Source organism: Musca vetustissima, unplaced genomic scaffold (genome assembly GCF_032173495.1).
Source record: "Musca vetustissima isolate MV318-11 ecotype Yass unplaced genomic scaffold, APGP_CSIRO_Mvet_v1 utg31740, whole genome shotgun sequence".
NCBI lineage: Eukaryota > Metazoa > Arthropoda > Insecta > Diptera > Muscidae > Musca > Musca vetustissima.
In genome coordinates this window covers 3216-29422 of record NW_026877042.1, presented here as the reverse complement: position 1 = coordinate 29422, position 26207 = coordinate 3216, and the positions used below count along the sequence as shown (strand labels likewise).

Here is a 26207-nt window from a genome sequence, read left to right as displayed (position 1 = left end):
ATGTGTTGACAAAATCAATTTCAATTTTTTGTTAGTTACGCCATTTTGCATTTTAGCTAACGATATGCACATATACATTTTGTACTTGCACAATAATAAATGAAATTCCTTATGTCGGATAGAACACAAAATAATGTAAAATATTTTTAAATTATGTAAAAAATTATATACAACATTAAACCACTAATAAATATTACACCATTTTCACATGAAGTACAATAAACGTTCGTTATAAATATATATTGAATTCTTACTATTATTTAAAATTTTAAAATATTTTATTTCAAATAGCCCATATTTATACGAGGCTAGGCTCCTCCAAGTCTACCATGTAATAATAAAAAGAAGAAAGAAAATTGAGAATGTCCAGATTTATTCGAATTTAATCATTGTAAAAGGAAATGTGAAAATAGTGTAGATAACATTGCAAATAAATAAACAACAAATATTAAATAACAATAAATCTTTGTCATTTCAACATACAAAGAAAATCAAAAGGCCAATTAATGATAATGGAATATTTTCTGGAAAAAATCTCCCACAACTCTTAAATAAACAATCATCATACACAGAGAGTTATGCGAAAAGAAAACAAAAAAAATAAATTTTTAAAAATAATTAAATAACATTTACTTTCTCTTAGTGTATTGAAGATTTCACATTACTTTTAACTTAAAACGCATCAAATTTCCTACAATAGTTTTAAACATTTCTAAATTTCTTTTAAATTTTACATCTGAATAGATTTCAATTGGCCTTCGATCATCACAAAACATACATTTTGTGATTTTTGTTAGCTGTGGGAGTTTTGATGATTTTTTGATTCTATTTCTCTTTATATCGAATTCAGATGCAGTAAAATTTTTCTCATTTTACTGTTGTCTATCTTCATATCGATAATTTTTTTGTGGGGATTGAAATTTGAAATTACTGCATTTTCTTTTCCTCATGAGCCTTTTTAACAATGGCCAATTTGGAGTGAGGTGATGCTGGTGACAGGGTGCGATAGGGTGCCTCCTTTGTGCCATGCAACACCAGAGACCAATCGATTAACCAGCCAGAACGGGGTTGATTTGAATTGAAACGGGCCTAGAAAAGAAAATATTTTTAATTGAAATTAAACAATAATAATTGTACTAGATGTACCTCCAATTTCCATGTACCATGAGGATATTCACCCCATGAATGAGTTGTCATGAAAGGCCATTTTGTGAAACCATCACGATGATCATCATCATTGGCGCGTCGTGATAGAATCATTGATCTGAAACAAAAAATTTAAATGTTAATGTGAGTATCAGTTTAGTCATAAAGAAACACAAATATTTTTGCTGTCGGTCCAAAGAAGTGTGTAGCGACACATTTATATATAAACGAACGGAAGAAACTCTTGCTACGCGAATTGAAGGCTGGGAATCTTAAATAGTCGTGCTGAAGGCCAGAGGCTCTTTACAGACAAGTCGAAGGACAGGATGTCTCATTATCGACGAGCTGATGGGCCAGTATTCTCTCATTAACACGTTAAAGAGCAAGGACTTTCTCGTAAAGATGTTGAAGGACAGGAAGAACTGAGGGCAGGAAGCTTTACATAGACGAGCTAAGGAACAGGGAGTTTTTATAGACGAGTTGAAGGTTATTAAGACCTTCATTGTCAAGCTGAAGCCCAGGGAGTCCTTATAGACGTGTTGGACCCCAAGAGGTCTTTAAAGACCATCTGCAGACCAGAGAATCTTTATAGACGAACTGCCGACCAGGGAGTCTTTGTAAACGAGTTGAAATCCAGGGTGTCTTTATGGCCGAGTTAAGGCCCAGGGAGTTTTTATGAATGAATTGAAGTCCAGTGAGTCTATCAGCGTTTTCTTTATAGACGAGTTGGAGTCCAGGGAGTCTTTGTAGTCGAGTTGAAGCCAAGAGGTATTTATAGACCAGGGAGTCTTTATAGACGAACTACAGCCCATTCAGTCTTTATAGACGAGTTGAATCCCAGGGAGTCCTTATGAATGAATTTAAGCCCAGTGTGTCTTTCATCTTCTTGAAGCGACCAGGGATGAGTTGAAGTCCATGAAATCTTTATAGACGAGCTGAAGGTCAGGTAGTCTTTATACACAAGTTGAAGACCAGGAATTCTTTTATGGACAAGCTGAATGCCAGGCAGTCTTTATAGACGATTTAATGTCTGGGAGTCCATATGAATAAATTTAAGCCCAGTGTGTCTTTCATCTTCTTCTTTATAGGCGAGTTGAAGCCCAGGGAGTCTTTATAGACAAGCTGAAGGCTAGTTCGATTTTATAGACAAGCAGAAAGCCAGGGAGTTTTTATAGACGAGGTGAAGTCCGGTGTGTCTTTAAGACGAATTGCAGCCACGGGAGTACTTATGAATGAATAAAGGCCCAGTGAGTCTTTCAACTTGTTCTTTATAGACGAGTTGAATCCCAGGGAATCTTTCTAAACTAGGTGAAGCCCAGGGAGTCTTTATTAATGAATTGAGGGCCAGGGAGACAAGCTGAAGCCCAGGCAAGGGGGTATTTCATAGAAGAGGTGAAGGGAGTCAGTCTATCATAGACGAGCAGAAAGGAGCTGAAGAAGCGAGTATTTCATGGACGTGCTAAAGAAGGGTGTTTTTCATAGACGAGCTAAAGGGAGTCTTTATAGAGTTGAAGCCCAAGGAAATGAAGACCAGGGAGTATTTACAGAGGAGCTGAAGCCCAGGGAAGGGGGTATTTCATAGAGGAGCTGAAGGGAGTCAGTCTAACATAGACAAGTAGAAAGGAGCTGAAGATGCGAGTATTTCATGGAAGCGCTAAAGAAGGGTGTTTTTCATAGACGAGGTAAAGGGAGTCTTTATAGAGTTGAAGCTCAAGGAATCTTTATAGACTAGCCGATGATCAATGAATATTTCATAGAGGAACTGAAGACCAGGGAGTATTTATAGGGGAGTTGAAGGTCAGGGAGTCACTATAGTCGACGTTATGATCAGGGAGTATTTGGTCTTATAAGCGCGAATTTTTTAACAATATTTGTGGTAGAATATTCTGACCTATAAACGTGGATTTTTAAATAATATTTTTGAAGCACTTTCGGTCTTATAAGTGTAGATTTCTAAATAATATTTTTTGAAGGATTTTCGGTCTTATAAGCGAGAAATTTTTAAACAAAATATTTTTGAAGGATTTTTGGTCTTATTTGGATTTTTTTAGGAAACAATGTTTTTTATAAAAAAAGTTTTCTTTATTCCTTACCTTGTACCCATTGGCGATGTTAAGAACAGTTCCAAATCTCCTCTGCGTGATGCATTTGCCGAAATCACAGCCTGGACATGTTCTAAATAGTTTACCTCAGTATCTGTGCCCTTGCAGGCATCCGTTTTGATTTCCAAGAATAAAGAACGGCCAGAATAGATGGGACTAAAAATAAAAACAAAAAATTTAGAATCAACCATTAAATATTTAATCAAAAATCAATTCCTTACTGTGTCTCCGAAATTTCTCCGGCTTCACAGTGATATCGTGGCGGTACGGTATGCCATTGTTTGGCCAGTGTGACCATGCCACCAGCATCTAAGACACCAAAGCCAAACAAATGATTAAACTCCAAGCCAACACCATTCATTGTCCAATGGAAACGATTTTTGGCATCGAACAGAGAATTCCGCTTCGAAGTGAGAACTGTCAAATGTTGAATATCACGCCATGTCAATTCGGGGCTAAATGAAGAAAAAATTAAACAAAAATACAAATTTTAAATTTGTTTTGAAATTTAATGTTATGCCATCTTTAAAACTGTAAAGAGAACGAACGACGTCATTCTTTGTGAATCCAATTTAAGTGCGCGTCCATATGTTGTGCTGTTTCCTTATCAACCAACACAACACACACCATGCCACATGATTTACTTACTTTGCCTCCAAGGCCAATGCAAATACGCCAGCTGCTTCCGGTGCTGCCGCACTTGTGCCCGAATGTGTTGTTGTACACTTGCCATATAAATCTGTTGTTGCCACACCAGTATTGGGATCTTTGGCACCATTACTAAATGTACTGGCCAATGTTGAACTGCAGCTTTCATCGTAATGAGCATTTTGACCATCGTTTATGGCGCTATTAATGGAAATTGTCCACATGGAAGCGGCATAGCCATCACAATTGCAATCATCCTCTTCGCCACCATCACCCGATGCCCAGACATAAATGTTGCCCAAACCATTGCGGCCCTACGGGAAATAAATGAATATATGGGTGTGTGTGTGTGTGAGTGAGTGTGGGTTATTACATTTGGTTACAATTGAACGATTTCCACCCAACAAATGAGAGGGAGGAAGTCTATGAGAATGTGTGTCCAATCTCAAATACTTATTATTAGGTGTCTTTGGTTTTTTTCAGCCCATTATACCCACCTCATTAACACCCTGTACAATTGCACGCATTGTAGCATTACGAGGTCCATCCACTGTTTTGCCATCATCTGTTGGACCCCATGAAGCACTGTAAATGTGAATTTTATGTGGTTCATGGCCCATTGAATTCGCTTCAATCAAATCTGTCATATAAGGTTGATCCAACATGCGAATGCCTTTAAAAGTAAATAAGAGAGACGAGAGAGTGAGAAGGGAATTAAATGTTATAGCTATATAAATGGTTTACCATATTTCCTTACGTATATTTTATTATCTACAATTATTTGTAATCTGACATAACGTCATTCAATTGACAATCCACAGGTTTAATATTTATCTGTGTGGTAGATAACACACACACATGTATGTATTGCTATTTATTGACATTGCACAAGATCTCTCATCAATTTATGGCAAATAATAAAAATCACTTTGCCCATGTTAACATATTTATGGCCATTTTGGTGTAGGTGTATTTGTTTTAATATATCATCGTGAATTGCATAATAGTCCTACTTCGTAGTTTTACATATTCTTGTAAATATTAAAAGGATATATGTAGATGATATTACAAAAAATATAAAATTCTGGAAAATTCATAAGATACAATATAAAAACTTCAACCACAGTAGAGAGAGATTCTTCCACCCCTATTAATAGAAAGTCAGAGGGTCTTCACAGAAGATGTGAAGGCAAGGGAGTCTTTTTAGACGAACTGAAGACCAGGGAGTTGTTTATAGTTAACTTACAGGGATTATTTTACAGACTAGCTGAAGGAAATGTTTTATAGACGATAGTCTTTTATATACGATCTGAAGGCCAGGGAGACTTTGGAGACAAAGTGATGAACAGAGAGTCTTAATAACCAAGCTGAAGGCCAGGGAGTATTCATAGTCGGGCTGAAGGACATGTAGGCTTTATAGAAGAACTGAAGGATAAGGGTTATTTTATATTCCATAGATGCGATTCTTTTATATACGAGCTAAATGACAGAGAGTCTTTCATAGGCGATCTAAGGGCAGACAGTATATATAGAAGAACACAAGACCATAACGTATTTATAGACGATTTGAATGTCAGGAATACTTTATAGGCGAGCTGTAGGCCAGGAAGTCCTACTATACGAGTTTAAGGCCAGAGAGTCCTAAAGAAGATCTGAAGCCAGAGGAGTCTTTATAAACAAGTTGAACCCCAGGCAGTCTTTATAGTCGAGCTGAAGACCAGGGAGTGTTTATCGACGAGCTGAATCCCAGAGAGTCTTTATAGACGATTTGAAGCCCAGAAAGTCTTTCATAAATGAGCTGAAGCCCAGGGAGTCTTTATAGACGAGTTGAAGCCCAGGAAGACTTCATAGACGAGCTTAAGGCCAGAGAGTTTTAATAGCATAGTTGAAAAGTAATAGAGACAGATCAGGACAGATTAGGACTGGGACATTGAATTGAATAACCTTTTCCAAATATGCATAGAATCACCTTCTAAGTCGATTTATGCATAGCCGCGTTAAATTGTGGACAATGTCCATGTCGCATTTATGATCTGCATGGAATGAAATTTGACACAGCACACTTATTTGGCGTAAGGAAATTCGGTTCAGATTTATTATACCCTACACAACTATGTTGTCAGGGTATTATAGCTTTGTGCAGCCCCAAAATTTTGTAACGCCGCGAAATATTGGTCCTAGACACACCTTTGAGTATACCGATCGTCATATCTCGACTAGCTGAGTCGATCTAGACATGTGTGTCCGTCCGTCTGTCCGTTATAATTTGTAAACACGATACAGGCCAATCTTCACGAAATTGTGCATGTAGGATGGGTTCTGGCCAATGAAGACCCCTAATGTTTTTGGAAAAGATCGGTTAGTATTTAGGCGATGAAATGGACCGAAAACTTTATTTTTGTCGGTTTTTCTGATCGCTCCAGAGGCCGCAATTATGGGCCAAACACCGCGAATTTTTGCATAGAGAAGGGGATCGGGCCAAAGAATAAGCATGATAAAGATCGGTCAATATTTAGCGGGTCAAATGAACCCTAACTTTTGTGTGAAAAATTACAAAAAATTTTATTCTATAGCGTATATATTTACCACTGAAGGACATAGACCCGTAAAGTTGATAGTATATCTAAGAGGAGTGGTTGACCTTTGTAGGTACTCGGATGCGAGAGTTACACTTAAATATTTACAAGTGCTTACGTATTCATATATTATTTTGTAACCTATTACCACATTGGAGGGCGGAAATATAGCTGATCGCTTTGAAATGTTCCATGAGGTTCCAGTTATGGTCAAGGACAGCACCTAAAATGTCAGGTGATGATCAGATAATATTTTTCGGATGAAGTGGACCGAAAACTTAATTATTTGTACTTTTCGAGTCGAAAGCCGAACATCACAACACAATCCACGGTGAAGGGAATCTGGACAAGTAATTAGAGGTGCTGTACTGATTATTAGTAACATATGCTGACCTCTAGCCAGTCAAAAGTGTGCAAATATCGCGAAATATTGCCCAATCTCAGAATATACAACCACAGAAAGATAGATTTTCATGGAAATTGTGTAGGGTATCGTATGGTCGGCCCCGTCCGACTATACTGCTCCGCTCACTGGTTTATATATAGCTCCCACATATATGAGTTTTATCCTATTCCCCAATAGTTTATCCAAGTCACAATGCTTGTCCGATTGAGACAAAATTTGGCACAGCGTTTCAGACTTAGCTCCCACATATAATTTCGTCGATTTTATATAAATGGTGAAATACACTCCCAATGTTTGTCCCATATCTATATCTGAGTTCATGTTCGTGTACCAATCGAGATTACATTTTGGACACTATGCTTCTGCATACCATATGGGGCACGACACGTTTGCTCATTTCGGTCCAGATTTTCATATAGCTCCCATGTTCGATTTCGTACAAATAGTACACCAATGAATCCAAGCCTGTCCGATTGTCATGCAATTTTTCATAGATTTCAGAATGTTATGCGTATGGGTCTATTTAAATTGGTTCAAATATATATCTATATTGTAGATATGTAAATTTCTTGTATGTACCCAAAGTGGGTAAAGGTATCACATAGTCTACCTTATCCGACTTTCTTTACTGGTTTGAAAGTTAACATATTACTTTCAAGATCGGATACTCTATCCAATCGCATACCATATTTGATGGAGGACCGAGACCCATCTATTTAAAATAACTACAATGTCTCACAATATCTAACCGACCCTTTGTGAGAGAGACACATAAAGGAGAAGACGCTATTGAAAGATCCCGCACCATGCTTATACCCTCAATCATAACGCGGAGTGCATATTTAATACTGATCAAGAATGTGTCCATATGTTTGTCCATCTGTGGAAATCACGATAGAGTTCGTAATATCATAATGCTCCTAGAATATTTGGCATTGCAAATAGGATATATCGGTATACGTTTTAGAGTAGCCCCCATATAACGATACCCTCAAATATTCGATATTTTGGGAATTTCGGACATTCTGGGTTCTCATTGAGTATCACATATCCGTACCAAAAATTATTAATATTGACCCAAGTTTCAGTGTAGCCCCCATATAACGGTACTCCCCAATGCTCAGTATTTTGGGGATTTCTGAAAGATTTTCAAATCTAATTGACTGTAATTTGGCATTTTGGGTTCTAATTGAATAACATATATCCGTACCAAAAAATATTAATATTTTCTGGATCTAATTCAGTACTCTTTGCAAAATTTTATCCTAATCGGACAAATATTGGGAGTTTGGAGCATCATTCACATAAAATCGGACGAAACTATATAAGGGAGCTATAGATAAATCTACACCGATTCCAACAAAAATTCGCATACATAAGTATGGACCTGATTCAGTACACTGTGCAAAATATTGTCCCAATCGGACAAATATTGGGAGTTTGGTGCATAATTTAGATAAAATCGGACGAATCTAATTCAATACTCTGTGCAAAATGTTGTCCCAATCGGACAAATATTGGGAACGAAACTATTTATGGGAGCTATATCTAAATATAAACCGATTCCAACAAAACTTTGCATACATAAGTATGGACCTGATTCAGTGCGCTGTGCAAAATGTTGTCACAGACCGACAAATATTGGGAGTTTGGTGCATCATTTAGATAAAATCGGCCAAAACTATATATGGGAGCTATATCAAAATCTGAACCGATTTTCCGATTTTTTTTCAATAGGATTCGTCCTTGGGCCAAATAAGTGACTTGTGCCAAATTTAATCCAAATCGGATCATAAATGCGACCTGTACTTTGTTCACAAAATGGATGGACGGACAGACGGACATGCATATATCGTCTCAGAAAGTGATTCTATGCATATTCTCAAAAGGAACCATGGGTCAACCTCACTTCCTTTTGCCTGTTACAAACATATCCACAAAGACATAAACCCCTGTACCACAGTATGGTGAAGGGTATAAAAATAATAATACTGATCCAATTTTAAGGGTAGCCCACATATGGGGATGTTTGTAACGTTTGTCAATCAAATTGGCAGTAATTTTGGATTCTCATAACAGTACCGCAACATCTCCGCCCTAAAAATTATTAATATTGATCCAATTATGTATTTTGAAAATTTTGACACGTTTTCAACCGAATTGGCTTTAATTTGGTATTCTTCCGAATTCTTTCCGTTTTATTATATAACGGTAGCCCCACTATTCGATATTTTGAGAATTTCATTCTTTTTTTTTTTCATGACATGAGTTCCCTCCTAGGACCCCATTAATTTTACATATTTTGATTGTCATCCACATGGTGGAGGTTATTAAAGTAAGTATTATAAAGAACCAACAAAAGTGGCTGCAGCATGGAACTTCGACATTTCAGTTCAGTGTCCTCGTAGAAAATGTTTAATGTAAGTATCTAATTAAATATAACTCCCGTACAATTGACCCTGCCGAATCAAACACTGTACCAAACTATCACAACTTGAAAATGAATAAGCTTCTCAATAATAACTCATCGGTTTTCTAAGCAAACAGTTGCAAAATTTTTTGCTTCTTGTCGTAGCCATCCAGGTGGAAATGTGTCTCATCAGTCCATATGATTTTTGGATGGAATATCAAATCTTTTAGGGTTATCTTGAGCGACGTACATTTTTTCTTCACCAATTCACTGATTTATGTATAGTGATTAAGTGATTAACAAATTTTGAACTTCCCAAAAACTATAATTATACCCTTCACCACACTGTGGTACAGGGTATTATGTCTTTGTGCATATGTTTGTAACAGGCAAAAGGAAACGAGATAGACCATGGTTCCTTTTGAGAATATGCATAAAATCACTTTTTAAGTCGATTTAAGCATGCCCGTCCGTCTGTCTGTCCATGTATTTTTGTGAGCAAAGTACAGGTCGCATTTATGATCCGAATTGGATGAAATTTGGCACAGCTCATTTGTTTGGCCCAAGGACGAACGCTATCGAAATTGGGAAAAATCGGTTCAGATTTAGATATAGCTCCCATATATATTTCCGTCCGATTTAATGTAAATGGTGCACCAAAGTCCCTATATATCTTTCGATATGCACGAAATTTGGCATAACGTACTGAATTGAGCCTAGAGTGATGTCTGTCAAGTTTCGTGAAAATCGGTCCAGATTTAGATATAGATCCCATATATAGTTTCGTCCGATTTCATGTAAATGGTGCACCAAAGTCCCATATATCTTTCGATTTGCACGAAATTTGGCATAACATACCGAATTGATGCTGGAATGATGTGTGCTGAGTTTCGTGAAAATCGATTCAGATTATGATATATAGATTTTCGTCCGATTTAATCTAAATAATGTATCAAGTTCTTACGTTGCATAGCGTTTTGAATTTAATCCAGAATAATGTGTGCCAAGTCTAGTGAAAATCGGCTGAGATTTGGATGTAGCTCCCTTATATTATAGATTGATTTTAAGTAATTGACGCACCAAGGAACCAATATATGGCTGATAAGAACAAAATCAGTATCACTAAAATCAGTATAGCCAAACCTGTGACAAGTTTCGTTGAAATCGGTTCATATTTCGATATAGCATCCATATATAAGTAAATTGTGCATCAAACTCCTCATATTTGTTAGATTGACATCAAATTTTGCACAACGTACAAAATTGAGTAAAGAATAACGTAGTTGGGTTTTCTAAAAGTACAGACCTAGCCCAACGGATGACCTTTTGATATTTGTTTTAGGTCGATTTACATACTTTTGTTCCATTGTAACAAAGGAATGACATGTTTATGGATAGATCTAGGTCGTTTCACATGTAGATAAATATCACATATTTTATTTCATACAATTTCATGATAGTAGTCCTGTTTAATATATTCATAGTGGTGAGGGGTATTATATAGTCTGCCCCGTCCGACTTTACTACTTTCCTTACTGGTTTTCATATCGTTTCCTTGTGACCCTCCCCCAACTGGTTATTTACTTGCAATATTCCTAAATTCGATTCAACATGTGTGCAAACGTCAAACAATCAAATCCAATACATATGCCGGAATGTATATCCACAAAATAACCCGAGATTATTCAGAATAAAATACTTTGATAGCATATGGATTCATAAGTAGGTGTAGTCGTATGTGTGTATCATTTTATTTTATCATAAATACCTATATACATATTTATTGATAAGGCATTAAACTTTGATTTCTGTCATCTGGTTGGTGCCATAAACGATTACAAAAGTAAACTACTAAAAGCAAATAATAACAAACGCACACAGTCCAAATAAACTCACAATTCTATGCTGGATTCAATTAAAAGCTTTTACTTGGGCAAAAAGACCAATAAAAAAGTGATAACAATAACAACAATAACTATAATAATAAAAATAACAACGATGATAATGATGATGGTGAATCAAAGTGAGTATTGAACAAACATTAGATGTCTGTTCATAAGAAGTGTCAATAAAATTATAAATATAACAATTGAGTACATATATATATATATATATTTACAGAGTAATTACAGAGCAAATCTTTGATTTGAAGTAATGTTTCCTATAAAAGGAAAAATAACATTAGTTAGTATTGAATCCCTTTTATTAACCCATTAAATGATGATCATAAAAATCTATTAAAATTTTCTGAAAACAATATTCCAATATTAAACCATTTTTGAGGAATCACATTTAACTCTTTGACAGTACTTTAAAAATTAATCATCTGATTTATATACTCTCTCCTAAGAGAATTTACTGACTTACATAAACGTGTAACCATCCACCCACCCACACACATACCTTGATAAATCATTTGTCTTTTGATTAACTATAGAATCTGTCACTGCTAGATTTCCCACCCCCCTCATAACACCCACTGGCACTCGAACTTACCTGCAATCTTGCTGTCATAGGCAACACCTACACCACAAATTCCATTATCACGAGCAGCAGCAACTTCACCAGCGCAACGAGTTCCATGGCTGCCAGGAAAATTGAAATGAAAATCGAAGCAGAAGAAGAAGACAACAAGAATAACAAAATGTACTTAAACCTTGACCAATTTTTCTTAGCACAACAATGGCGGATTATTGTCATTGTTAGCTATTCTATGAAATCAAATGTGACATTTTAGTCTTGCTTACCTGTTAAACCAATCGTCTGTGTAGCGTGGATACGGGAATGGATCATTGCTGCTAAAATCGTAACTAGCTTCAGCATTCTGTGAAAGAGAAAAATAGAAAATGAAGAAAAATAGAAAAAAAGTAAATACAAAAATTAATAACATTTTATCGGGAAAAGGATAATAACATTTTCGGGATAATGTATATATTGGAATAAATGCTAAAAATATGAAATATATATTTTTTGTATATTTGTGTAGCAATAAAAAACCAGGGAACGGAGCAGTATAGACGGATGGGGCCAACCATATGATTCCCTACATAACTTCTACGCAAATCTAACTTTCTATATTCTGAGGCTGAGTAATAGTTCTTGATACAGATCCACTTTCAAACCCTGGCATATTTTCCAAATCTTGTTTTCGGAGGTGAATATTTACGCCATAAAATAAAAATTTGATTTTGTTTGGAATATTGACCGCTCATCATCTAAACAGCCGTTCTAAGTATTTGATCAGATTACCTTTACCGTGTAGAATATGTGACGTTCTGCATATAACAATGGCCTCTAGAGCGACTAGAGAATCAGACAAAAACAAAGTTTTGCCGAAAATTGCTACATAGCCTAAAATTGTAGGTATCGTCCCTGACCATATCCGGAACTTCATGTAAAATTTCAAAGCGATCAGCGCGACATTTACATCCTCTAGTGGATAATAGTAATATTAAACAATATCATAACACAAAGTCATGCTTATTCTTTTGCCAGATTTCGTCTCTGGTGTAAAATTGCGTGGCGTTAAGAAACATTTGAAGCCTCAAAAGTGACCAAAAAAAGACAAAACACCAGTAAGGAAAACCAGTAAGCAAAGTAGTAAAGTCGGACGGGGCCGACTATATGATACCCTTCACCACTTTGAGTATATTCAACAGATGAATCCTAACAGACGTCGCATTTTTAAAGGACCAGTAAAATGAAATTGGAACCATAAACACGTCATTCTGCAACAGATACTAAATTGTTCTTTTGGTCAGATATAGAAGCTATATCTAAATCTTAACCGATTTTCAGGAAACTTAACACACATCATTCTAGACCTAATTCATTACGCTGTGCCAAATGTCGTGCAAATCGAAAGATATATAGGGACTTTGGTGCACCATTTACATTAACTCGGACGAAATTCAGTTATAAAACGAGCCCAAGAACCCGAAAATACTGAAAATTGGGGGTACCCTTATGTGGGGTCTTTCCGAAAAAATTTACCTTTATTTATAATTTTTGGTAGGGAGATTTGCTACCCAATAAGAACACAAAGTACCAAATTTCAGCGAATTCGGTAGAAAAGTGCGATCAAAACCCCCAAAATACCGAAAATTTGGGGTAATCTTATATGGGGGCTATCCGAAAAAATGGACCTTTATTTATAATTTTTGGTAGGGAGATTTGCTACCCAATAAGAACTCAAAGTACCAAGAACCTCAAAATACCGAAAATTTGGGGGTACCCTTATATGGGGGCTATCCGAAAAAATTGACTTTTATTTATAATTTTTTGTAGGGAGATTTGCTACCCAATAAGAACACAAAGTACCAAATTTCAGCGAATTCGGTCGAAAAATGCGATCAAAACACCCAAAATACCGAAAATTGGGAGTAATCTTATATGGGGGCTATCCGAAAAAATTGATCTTTATAATTTTTGGTAGGGAGATTTGCTACCCAATAAGAACTCAAAGTACCATTTCGGCGAATTCAGTTAAAAACGCGCTCAAGAACCTCAAAATACCGAAAATTTGGGGGTACCATTATATGGGAGCTATGCCTAAACGTGGACCGATTTTCTCCAATTTCAATAGGGTTCGTCCTTGGGCCTATTAAGTGACCTGTGCGAAATTTCATCCAAATCGGATCATAAATGCAACCTGTACTTTGTTAACAAAAATACATGGACGGACAGACGGACGGACAGACGGAAATGCATAAATCGACTCAGAAAGTGATTCTATGCATATTCTCAAAAGGAACCATGGGTCTATCTCGATTATTTTTGCCTGTTACAAACATATGCACAAAAACATAATACCCTGTACCACAGTGTGGTGAAGGGTATAATAATAAAGTCGGATGGAACCGACTTTACATCGACAATGGAAGATGTCGTGGCAGATATTGAAGAAAGATCAGAGGAACCTATAATTGACAAGTCAAAAGTGTTAAACGCATTAAAAAGCTTCACACTATTGAAAGCGACAGGACCGGATAACGTCTTCCCCGCGTTACTACAAAAAGAGGCGGTTTTTTTATCACCACATCTAGCTGCACTCTTTAATGCATGCTTAAGGTGACGTACACACCGAAAGCCTGACAGAAAGTCTTCATACCCAAGCCCGGCGAGGCAAACTATGTCACACCAACATCTTATCGCCCAATTAGCATAACTTCATTCCTACTCAAAACCATGGAACGTACAATCGACACCATGATAAATTCTTCCTATTGGGAAAGAATCCTAACTTAATATGCAGGAAAGCCGAAACGGTACTAAAAGCCTACCATTGGGCTAAACCGAGGGGCTTAAACGTAAATCCGGACAAAACGGAGATATGTCTTTTCACTAGAAAGACAGAAATAGGTCAGAATGAAGAGCCCATCTTCCAAAACAAAACGTTAGCTATATCAACCAACGTTAAGTATCTGGGAGTAATTCTAGACAAGAAACCTTAAATAGAAAGTCAACATACAGCAAAGACTGACAAGGCCTATATATGCTGGTCATTCTGTGGAAGAGCCGTAGGCTCTAAATGGGGTTTCAGTCCTAAGATGATACACTGGATCTATAGAAGCGTTATTAGACCAATTATAACATACGCGTCTGTTGTCTGGTGGACAGCAATGAATAAAAAATGTAACGTAAAAGCGGAATGTTCAGAGAACGTGTTGCTTAGGTATATGTGTGCCAATGCGTAAAACACCAACTAGAGCCTTGGAAACAATATTATATATACATCCAAATAAAAAATGAAGCGGCGGTTACAGCTTTAAGACGCAAAGCAATAGACGAGTGGATAGATACCGGACACAACATGCCACACAGGCAACTACTAAGTCTATATTCCAAACCTTTGATTCATACCGCATACCTGAAACGAGAGTAGTAACACGGTGCACGGTGGTAGATAGAGAACAATGGAATAGTGGAACACTAGTTCAGATGCCGCTTGGTACCTGTTGCTACACAGATGGCTCTCAACTAGGAGGAAACACTGCACTGGGTACCGAGGTTCAAACAAAAAAAAGAGTGTCTTAACTGGTTAATTTCAAACCAAGGACAAAGTACAATAAATATTATTACGGACAGCAAGCAAGCTATAAAGCCAATATCTTCCAAAACAATTAAATCCAAAACTGTACTGGAATGTATAAATACCATTAATGATTTCTCAAAACAAGGACCTGTACGGATTATATGGGTACTGAGTCACAAAACAATCATAGGCCACGAGATAGCGAATCAACAAGCTAGGAATGGTGCTGCACTAGCCACAATAGATGTGAATACCGCCAAGACTTTTAGCGAAACACGCCAAGAAATAAGGAAATGGGCGAATGATACCCACAAAACCCTTTGGGAAAATGAGGGGACAGGAAAGAAAACCAAAATCTTATGGGGTGACCCAAACGAACACAAAACTAAGCAAATCCTAACGCTAAACAAAAAAGAAATAAGCCGACTGACGGGTATTCTCACGGGACACCTCAGCCAGAAAGCACATCTACTCAAGATTGGATGCGAAGGTAGCAGCATGTGCAGAGCGTGTGAGGAAGACAGTGAAACGATGGAACATTTCATGTGCCATTGCCCAGCATTTACATGCCTTCGGAGACAATTCTTGGGAAATGACACTTTTCACGAACTAAGAGATCTGAGGGGGTGTGAATGGAGAAGACTTAAGGAGTTCTAAAAAAACACGGAATTCCATAGGGGGTTCAGACCCAAAATTTGTTAATCTAACTTTCACTAAATCTAACTTTCTCCGCATTTCTAGAGCGCACAAGAAGCCTCAATTGGCTTATGTGTACGTCCTTCCCATGTTGGACATGTGGTGGTATTATCCACCCCTCTTTTCAACCTAACCTACCTACATGTGAACCGACTCCACAAACCTGCCATTCTGCAAACTATATTAAATTTTTCATTTGGGCAGATATGAAGTCGTTTGTTTCCAGTGTAATGAAATTGTGTAAATCGATTTAAGGGAACCCCACCCATTCTCGATTTTCATTTTTCAAGATTTTCAAAGGGCTGGTAAATCAATACCAACGCTTGTTAAGGTATGTAACTTTGCATATATATATATTTGAAGATGTAAAAGAGAAGAAAAATAATTTACAAAAAATTTGTGTTGTTGTTTTGTTGTTGCTTTTTGTAACTAAAGAAAAGTCCTTATTTTTGATGGCGGGCATGATAACTCCTCAATGGAACATCGGAATCCGAAAATTCCAACGGTGTTAGAAAGAGTACATGTCCGGCTCTCGTATGAACTAGGATTATTGACTTCGCTCTAAAATTAACAAAATGGCGGACCTTTGAAAAATATTTTTGGAAAATCGCCGATTTTTGACGAAAAACTAAGTTAAAAAATAAGGAAGATCTTCACCGATTAGCTTTATCCTAGTTCATACGATAGCTATACACTTACAGAGAAACGTGTAAAAATTTGGAATTGATTGGGTTTTTAGTTTTTGAGTTATCGTGCCCGCCATTCGTTTAGAGAAAAACGCGTTTAAAGTTTGAGAAGCCCTTTAGCCGTCACTTGATGCTGACAGAATAAATCGGCTATATCTTCAAGAGTTCTTGAGATATTTGTAGGGACATTCCTGATTTAGTGTAGATTCGAATTATGTCAAAAAAAATTTTTGACCCCGAGAATGGGGGGTCCCCTTAAAACAAATCTCAATCGTACACCCGGTCGAAAATACATACATACGCATTTCTACAAAACGCAATTACTTCCTTCTATGCTCAACTTTATAAGTTGTGCAAAATTTACTTCATTATACCCTTCACCACACTGTGGTACGGGACTCACTTTCTGAGTCGATTTATGCATGTCCGTCTGTCCGTGAAAAAAGTACAGGTCGTATTTTTGATCCGATTTGGATGAAATTTGGCAAATGTCACTTATTTGGCCCAAGAACGAATCCTATTGAAATTGCAGAATATCGGTTCAGATTCAGCTATAGCTCCCATATATATTTTCGTCCGATTTAATGTAAATGGGGTACCAAAGTCCCTATATATCTTACGATTTGCACGAAATTTGGCACAGCGTACTGAATTAAGTCTGGAATGATGTGTGCAAACTTTTGTGAAAATCGGTTCAGATTTAGATATAGCTCCCGTATATATCTTCGTCCGATTTAAGGTAAATGGTGAACCAAAATCCATATATATCTTTCGATTTCCACGAAATTTGGCATAGCGTACTGAATTAAGTATAGAATGACGTGTGCAAAGTTTCGTGAAAATCGGTTAAAATTTAGTTATAGCTACATATATATCTTCGTCCGATTTAAGTCCCTATATATCTTTCAATTTGCACGAAGTTTGGTATAGTGTACTGAATTAAGTCTAGAATGATGTTGCTAAGCTTCGTGAAAATATCCATAGCTTGGCCGATTGACACAACGTACTGAAGTACTATAAATTAGTCTCTGGCAAGTTTCCCTGAAATCGGTTCAGATACAGATACATAACAAACATGCTACGTCTGTTAGAATTCATCTGTTGAATATACCCAAAGTGGTGAAAGGTATCATTTAGTCGGCCCAGTCCTACTTTACTATTTTCCTTACTGGTTTTATGCTCAATTTGTTCAAAATTTTGGGTCTGCGTAAGTCTTGGTCTTTAGTGCACCATTTACATAAAATAGGACGAAACTATATATGGTTCAGATTTTTGGACAACCAGTAAGTATCAAACATATCAAATTACAGTCAATTTGTTTAAAAAAAAACCTGTTAAACGTCCTCAAAATACCAAAAATCGGTTGCACCGTTATATGGTAGCATGATCCGATCTGGTGCATATTCGGCCCACTACTTCGCACGGGTATAGGTTTATTTTGTGCAATTGGTTTGGAATTTATTAATTTAGTGCCGCTAAATCAGTGATTTCGACCACTGTACAGCACCTGTTTGGCCGGTTAAATCAGGAAGTGATTGGTCATCAGCCCTGACATTTTCCTTACCGGATATCAGGAACAACTTAATAAATTATTTTTAGTATTTAGGACCGGACATCGTGTTCCATGACTTGGTGAATTTTTGGTACTTTGAAGGTTTGAATATTCTTTTTAATAGATTTTGGTAGTTAAATTTTTTGCGAAGGCCCGAATGATACAAAAAGTTCGACCCGTTAGAACTTAAGAAATTTTAAACTTGTAATATTGTAATATTTAATGTGACGGATATACTGGCCACGTTATATTATTACGTTATACCCATGTTAGATAATCTATCAAACAATTTTACGAAAAACATAAATTTTAGTGCATTTGTATAGAAAAACCTGATTTTCCCATTAACGAACAAATCGAACCAGTGCAACTTTAGTTAGCAATTTACTTTATATCTTAATTTTTCATGATATTTATATAAATTGATCTATAAAACATCGAAAGTGTACCCAATAGACCACAACAATTTTTCTCATTCCTTAAATTTTCTTTAATTCATTTTCCGTTTAAACATGTTACAAATGATGTCTTTATCTTAAAGTGCATTTTATAAATGAATCGCTATAAAATACAGATAATACACTCAAATGCGCAGTTTTGTTTTCACTTCATCTCTGGGGCACCATTATAGAAATACAACGAATGAACGAACAACAACAAATATCAAAATGCTGAAGAGCAAACGTTATCCTCTTACATTTAAGATATGAGATTTCCACTAAAGCAGATTTCATTACTTAAAAAATGTTGCCTTGAGTTAAGTGTGTTTGTCGTGTTTGATGCGAACGACAAATTGAAGATTTCGAAAAGTAAACATGGCGAAGCAGATACTCACGTGTATCATTATTCATATTTAATCTGTTTTGTTATGATTAATTTTCGCTAGAAGATATTGTTCCATTGTCGCAAGTATAAATTATTACCAATGGAAGAAAACAACGAATGTATTCCAGAGATTTTCTAAGTTAAGGTGTTTATTGTAACGCTAAGAGTATTAAACAAAGTAAATAATACGAAGATAATGTCAATACTTTAGGGGAAATTTAAGAAGTATTTAAAACATAGCGCGAGGATATTAAATTGTTTTCTGTGTCAATAAAATCGTAAAAATGGTAGTATGAAATTGACGCACGTCATTTGGTATACAGCACCACTGCTCGCAAGAGGATATTGAATTGTTATTTCGCCAATAAAATATATATTTTAGGTGAAGAAAATGAAAAATTATCCATAACCAGTGAGCGGAGCAGTATAGTCGGACGGGGCCGACCATACGATACCCTACACAACTACCACGTTAATATAGCTTTCTGCGGATTTTTATTTCGAGCCTGGGCAATATTTCTTGATATTTGGAGCCTCTTGTACGATTAGAGTTCAACAGCACCTCTTGCTTACAATGACATATTTTCCGAATATTACTAATATTCAGTACAGCCGCCCCTCTAATTACTTGTCCAGATTCCCTTCACCGTGGGTGGTGTTGTGATGTTCGGTTTATAATTGTGGCCTATAGATCGTCTCGAAAAAAAAAACAATCAAAAAAGTTTTCGGTCCACTTCATCCCGAATTGGTATCTGATCATCACCGAAAATTATAAGAGTTGTCCTTGACCATAACTAGAACGTCATGCAAAATTTCAAAGCGACCAGTGCTATTTTTCCGTCGTCTAGTGTGGTAATGGGTTACTAAATAATATCTGAATGCATAAGCACCTGTAAATATTTACGTGTCACTCCCACATCCGTGTACATATCACAGTAAAATTGGTATCAATTTAAAGGTCAACCACTCCTCTTGGAAATACTTCTCGGCTCTATGTCCTCCAGGAGTAAATATATACGCCATAGAATACAAATTTTGTAATTTTTCACACAAAAGTCAGGGTCCATTTGACCCGCTAAATATTGACCGATCTTTATCAAAACAGGTATGCTTATTCTTTGGCCCAATCCCCTTCTCCATGTAAAAATTCGAGATGTTTGGGCCATAATTGCGGCCTCTGGAGTGACCAGAAAAACCGAAAAAAATTAAGTATTTGGTCCATTTCATCCCCTAAATATTATCCGATCTTTACCAAAAACAATAGGGGTCTTCATTAGGCCGAACCCATCCTACATGCAAAATTTCGTGAAGATTGGTCCATAACTGTGGCCTGTATCGTGTTTACAAAATATAATGGACAGACGGACGGACGGACACACATGTCTAGATCGACTCAGCTAGTCGAGATATGACGATTGGTATACTTAAAGGTGGGTCTAGGACCAATATTTCGCGGCGTTACAAACTCTTGGGGCTGCACAAAGCTATAATACCCTGACAACATAGTTGTGTAGGGTATAAAAATATTGGTATGAAATTGATGTACTTCATTTGGTATACTGCCCCACAGCTCTCTGTTCAAAATTTTGATGCCAATTGGACAAACGTTTTATTCTTAGTGCATAATTAGCACGATCTTTGACGAATCTAAACCGATTGCAATGAAACTTAACACACGTCAGTCTAGGCTCAATTCAGAACGCCGCATAGTGATCGATTTCAACTTACAAATCAATTTAGATATGTTGCTGAAATTATACCAACATTCACTCAATACCTGCGGGAATTAATAGGCAAAACATGGGATCGGGTATTTTTTTTGCTAATACTATCATATTCCGGTTAATTTTCGATATTCTACAGGTTTTTGAACAATTTTTAAGATACATATTTTGTTATTCTATTTTCTCATACGTACATAGAACCATAAACGGGTCCTGTCCGTTTTAGTTGTTTTGAATACTCACCTCATAGTATGGTCATGGTATAAAAATTCGATCCCTTCGAAAGAACAAGAACAACGTCTTTAACCGCACCAAACTGTTTACACCCTCCATCATGCGATAGACAAAATCACTGTGCCATGATAAATATCTTCCAGGAGAAGATATAAACTTGCAATGAAAATGTTCTATGGAGTTATCTACCATTCGAAGCACGAAATTATAACCACCTGGTAATCCTAAAATATAGTCACTTCAACATAAGTGGAAGTTTATATTGGAAAATACGACCGGGCCGAACATTTTATACCCTACACCAAAATAACTAAACTGGGACTTGTAGAGATATCCATAAATTGCTGACCCGAGAAAACAAAACTGCAGATGGGAAAATGGACTATGAACTTGAGTATACCGAAAATGACCCCTATATATGTATAACATTGACTGATATTAAAAACTGCAGATGGGAAAATGGACTATGAGCCGGGATAGGCTCAGCGGGGCCAGGTCCAGCGGGGGCCAGAGATACCACATTACATTTAACACTTGGTTGTTGTTTATCACACAATATGTGTCTGAAGATGGATAGACACGGGACGAGGATTTGGTATGTGATGAATTGGAACGGCATCTGAGGATCAAATATAAATTAGGACTGTAAGCAGACACCCCGGGTTGGGGGCACATTCGGCGAATATGATTTTTTTTTTACAAAACTGTAGAAATGTTTAACTAATACTTATTTATTATATGTTTTTGGTACTAGTTTTTATAATTAAGTATCGGACTACAATAACCTGCAATAAACCAATAAGGAAAGTAGTAAAGACGGACTGGGCCGACTATATGATACCTTTCACAAAATTGATATCCCCTATTCGGTACGCCGCATTGTTAAAAATTCAATCTCAATCAGATACCCGTTCGATATACATATGTGATCTATGAATGCATCTGTACCAATTTCAACAAAATGCAATAACGTCATTCGGGTCTCAATTTGATACGTCGTGCAAAATTTCGTGCTCATCGGGCAAACATTAGGTGTTTGGTGCGCTATTGTAAAATCGGAGTATATATGTATATGTGGGAGCTATGTCGAAATCTGATCCGAAACTTTCAACACATCATTCTAGACTCAATTCAGTACGCCAAATTTCATGCAAATCAAAGGATATATAGGGACTTTGGTGCACCATTTGCATTAAATCGGAGGAAAATATATATAGGAGCTATATCAAAATCTGAAGCGATTTTCACGAAATTTAACACACATCGTTCCAGACTTATTTAAGTACGATATGCCAAATTTCGTGAAAATCGAAAGATATATAGGGACTTTGGTACACCATTTACATTAAATCGGACAAATATATATATATATATATATGAGAGATATATCTAAATCTGAACCGATTTTCCCGAAACTTAACACACATCATTCTAGAACTAATTTATTACTCTGTGCCAAATTTCGTGCGAAAGATATTATGTCACTTTGCTACACCATTTACCTTAAATCGGATGAATATATATATATGGGAGCTATATCTACATCTGAACCGATTTTCAGGAAACTTAACACACATCATTCTAGACCTGATTCATTACATTGTGCCAAATTTCTTGCAAATCGAAAGATATATACGGACTTTGGTGCACTATTTACATTAAATCGGACGCAAAAATATATATGGGAGCTATATCTAAATCTTAACCGATTTTTCCTAACTTCAATAGGGTTCGTCCTTGGGCCAAATAAGTGGCCTATGCCAAATTTCATCCAAATCGGATCATAAATGCGACATGTACTTTGTTCACAAAAATCCATGGGCGGACAGACGGACATGCGTAAATCGGCTCAGAAAGTGATTCTATGCATATTCTCAAAAGGAACATTGTGCCTATCTCATTTCCTTTTGCCTGTTACAAACATATGCACAAAGGCATAATACCCTGTACCACAGTGTGGTGAAGGGTAGGAAGGAAGATTTGACAGACTTGCCATCTCAGAAATTATCAGCAATAGCTGCAAACTAAAATGTATGAAAGTATATCATAAACTTTGGGGTTAGCAACTCAATATCCACCGCTTCATAACTCTAAAATTTGGCCAATAGCGAATTTGTCCTTCTGGGTTTTAAGGGGATACTCTCATAGGTTTCTATATTGTTGTTGTTTTTTGTAATTAAAGATAATACATTTTTTCGATCCCTTGAACATCCGTTTCTCAAAATTCCGGCGCAATTAGAAATTTAGCTCTGATATGAGCTAGAATTATTGACATCGCTCGAATATTAGCAAAATTGCAGACCTAGGTAAATTTTTGAAAATTCGCCTATTTTGGGTGAAGAACCAAGCTGCTGATGCTGTGTTTACCGGTATTGCTATTAAAATTTGTAACAATATATTATTCTTGGGAATAGATTTTCGTCACATACTACAATCGCATCAAGTGAATAAGATGATCGGCGATCTTTCGCTTTTCAAATAGTGATCCACAGAGCCACCTTCAGAATTTGTTTTTCGGATGTATACTCCAATTATTTCACCTTACATTTTTGGGTGTACTCCCCAAAAATTTTCTAAGTTTACGTCTAACGACAGGCTTTACTTCCCCTCAAGACGATGTCTTCCCTTTCACACAATAAAATTATCTCATTGGTCACTTTAACTGTATACGTTTGTTCTTTCAATATATCTGAAGCTTGTTACATGTTCTATACGTTTTGAAACATTTTTCATTCGCGATATAAAGTCCTGAGTCGTCATCATCACATTTTGTGGTATTCCTTTCTTTCGTGGCCGGTGAAGCATTAAAGATCATCTTTCCAATTTGTAAGAGGGGGCGAGCGACATAAGAAATTTTTCGACTTGGCTGAAATCGGCATAATGAGACTTTCTTGAGAAGTTATAGATTCATTTTAAATAAAAAAGTGATATTTTTAAACCGTGAATGGTAGGTCCCCTTCAATGTAGTTCCCCTTAAATGTACTCGCCAAGGGCTTTCATCCCTAAAATTTTCTAGCACAGTGTAATATTTGATACTTGAAAAACGTGACCACGTAACTTGACGATATATTAAAACCGTGAAAAGGGTGTCCCCTTAAATGTACTCGCAAAGAGCTTTCATCCTCATCACAGGGTAATTGTTGATACTTGAAAAACGTGACCTCCATACAAAATATTGAGGTAATGTAGGATATACCTCATCGTGGGACCGACCATCCCATTTTCAATACCCTCCTAAGAATAGTAGCAAAGTATGTGTACTACAAAGCTCTATCTCTAGGGTACTCTATTGTGATTTCAACAGACTTAGCAGATGGAAATAATAATTTTAATATAATCTAGGTCTCCAGTGAATATTTCTGGTGGACATTTACTATATTTAGAACGAGATACCCTTTTGAGAATATGAGAATATTGAGACAAAATTTTGCATAACGTATGTGAAGTTTTAATGTAATCGGTTCAGAATTCGATATAGTGGTGGAGGGTATGGTATAGATTGACCATTCCGACTTTTGTAACTTAACCATGGCTGTTTCGCTTTTTAATTATAATTTCTAAAATGTATGTTACTGGTCACTAAATATTTTCAACATTTCCTATTCCTCATAATAACAACATTCGTCATTTATTTTTTTCCCAGTTCGCCTATAATGACATTTGCAAAACTCAGTAATAAATTACATTTCATAAAGATAATTTAATTTGTTCCCACACACACATATGACCAACACATAATAACAACATATGCATATACATACATTTTTATTTAAATGCACATACTTATAAATATATATTTCATATTTAATTATGAACAAAAAGTTTACTTACGTAATTGAATTTCAAATCTGGATGCATGTAATCAACTCCTGTGACAGAGAAAAAAAGAAGAATTAAAAAAATATTAATGTATGTGTGGGTCTATTTGCTTGCATCCAATTAGTTAATGAAAATATTTCCAATGACACATATACATACATATGAATATGTGTCAATTGCATTTTGAACTTACCATCATCCATAATAGCGGTGGTAACATTTTTCCCAGTGATACCCTGATCCCACGCCGCCTGAACATTTAAATCTAAACGTGCCTTACCACCATTCTGACCGGTATTCTTTAAATACCATTGAAAGGGAAAGTAAGGATCTGTCGGTTCGGTACTTTCCGAACTCGGTTGTGTATTATAGGTGGCATCGAATTTCAGTCCGTGGATAGCATGAACGGCTGGTCGTAGTCCACGTTTGACACGCTTGAAACCGGGCTGTTGTACAGCAGTGTGTATCTGTAAAAGGAAGAGGGAAAAGGAAATGAATTACATTATCAAGCAAATGAAAAAAGTGATAAGAAAACCCACACCGAAATTTCATATCGACTTTATGTAGTTCGAATAATAATTTTCTTCAAAAATATATTACTCATGGATGATTTGACGAACGAAATTTCAAATTGATTTTTGTCCATTTCTTACATTTCCGTATAACGAAATTCAATTATAACTACTTTATGATGAAATCATTTATTAAACAGTGTAACAAAAATTTTGGTTTAGGAACTCTTCATTATTGAAATAAAAAGCCTTGGAGTGTGAATTTTCCTGTTACTGTATTAGTGTTAACATTTTTCAGCCGAACATTTTAGTTTAGTTTTTCGAAACATATTTTTAAATTTCTCTGTTGCCCTGTGTTATTATTACTTACCATTGGATGACTTTTGAGTAATCGTGTATGGGTAATACTACGCCGAGACCGGGCATGAGGCAGAGCCCGATGTTTGAAGTGATATTCATGTCCATTGCCGCCCGCCAACTGTAATGGAAAAGACAACAATAAATACATAAGAAATGTGAAAAAAGAACAATTCATCTAATAAAACTGTTAATGGATTGATTATTTGTTTTTGGCTTTGCAGCAATAAATCGAAGTAATAAGAAATTTATAAAATTTTTGATTGAAGTTGAATGGAAAAAAACATAATTTAATTTGTTGATATGTCATGCGGCTTGTTGGTATGACAGTTACATTATTCTTTAATTTAGTTATCAATAATAATTTTCTTATGTGACTATTAAGAGAATTCGGAAATAAAAAAGATAAATATATATCAGTTATGTTTGTGAAATCACACTAATGCTCCTCCACCATAGTACTGAAGGTATACTATGTTC

General features: G+C 36.2%; 1 protein-coding gene across 1 annotated transcript; it reads right to left on the bottom strand.

Moving 5' to 3' along the window:
- Positions 1 to 918: 918 nt before the first annotated feature.
- On the bottom strand, positions 919 to 25848 carry LOC133321538 (neuroendocrine convertase 2; the record flags this gene model as incomplete). Its single annotated transcript, XM_061530623.1, has 11 exons — positions 919 to 1089; positions 1147 to 1264; positions 3240 to 3404; positions 3470 to 3703; positions 3897 to 4210; positions 4394 to 4569; positions 11785 to 11873; positions 12036 to 12112; positions 24871 to 24908; positions 25052 to 25325; positions 25741 to 25848. Coding segments are annotated over 11 exons (1755 nt in total), but the record flags the coding sequence as incomplete, so codon positions are not given.
- Between the last annotated feature and the right edge of the window lie 359 nt (positions 25849 to 26207).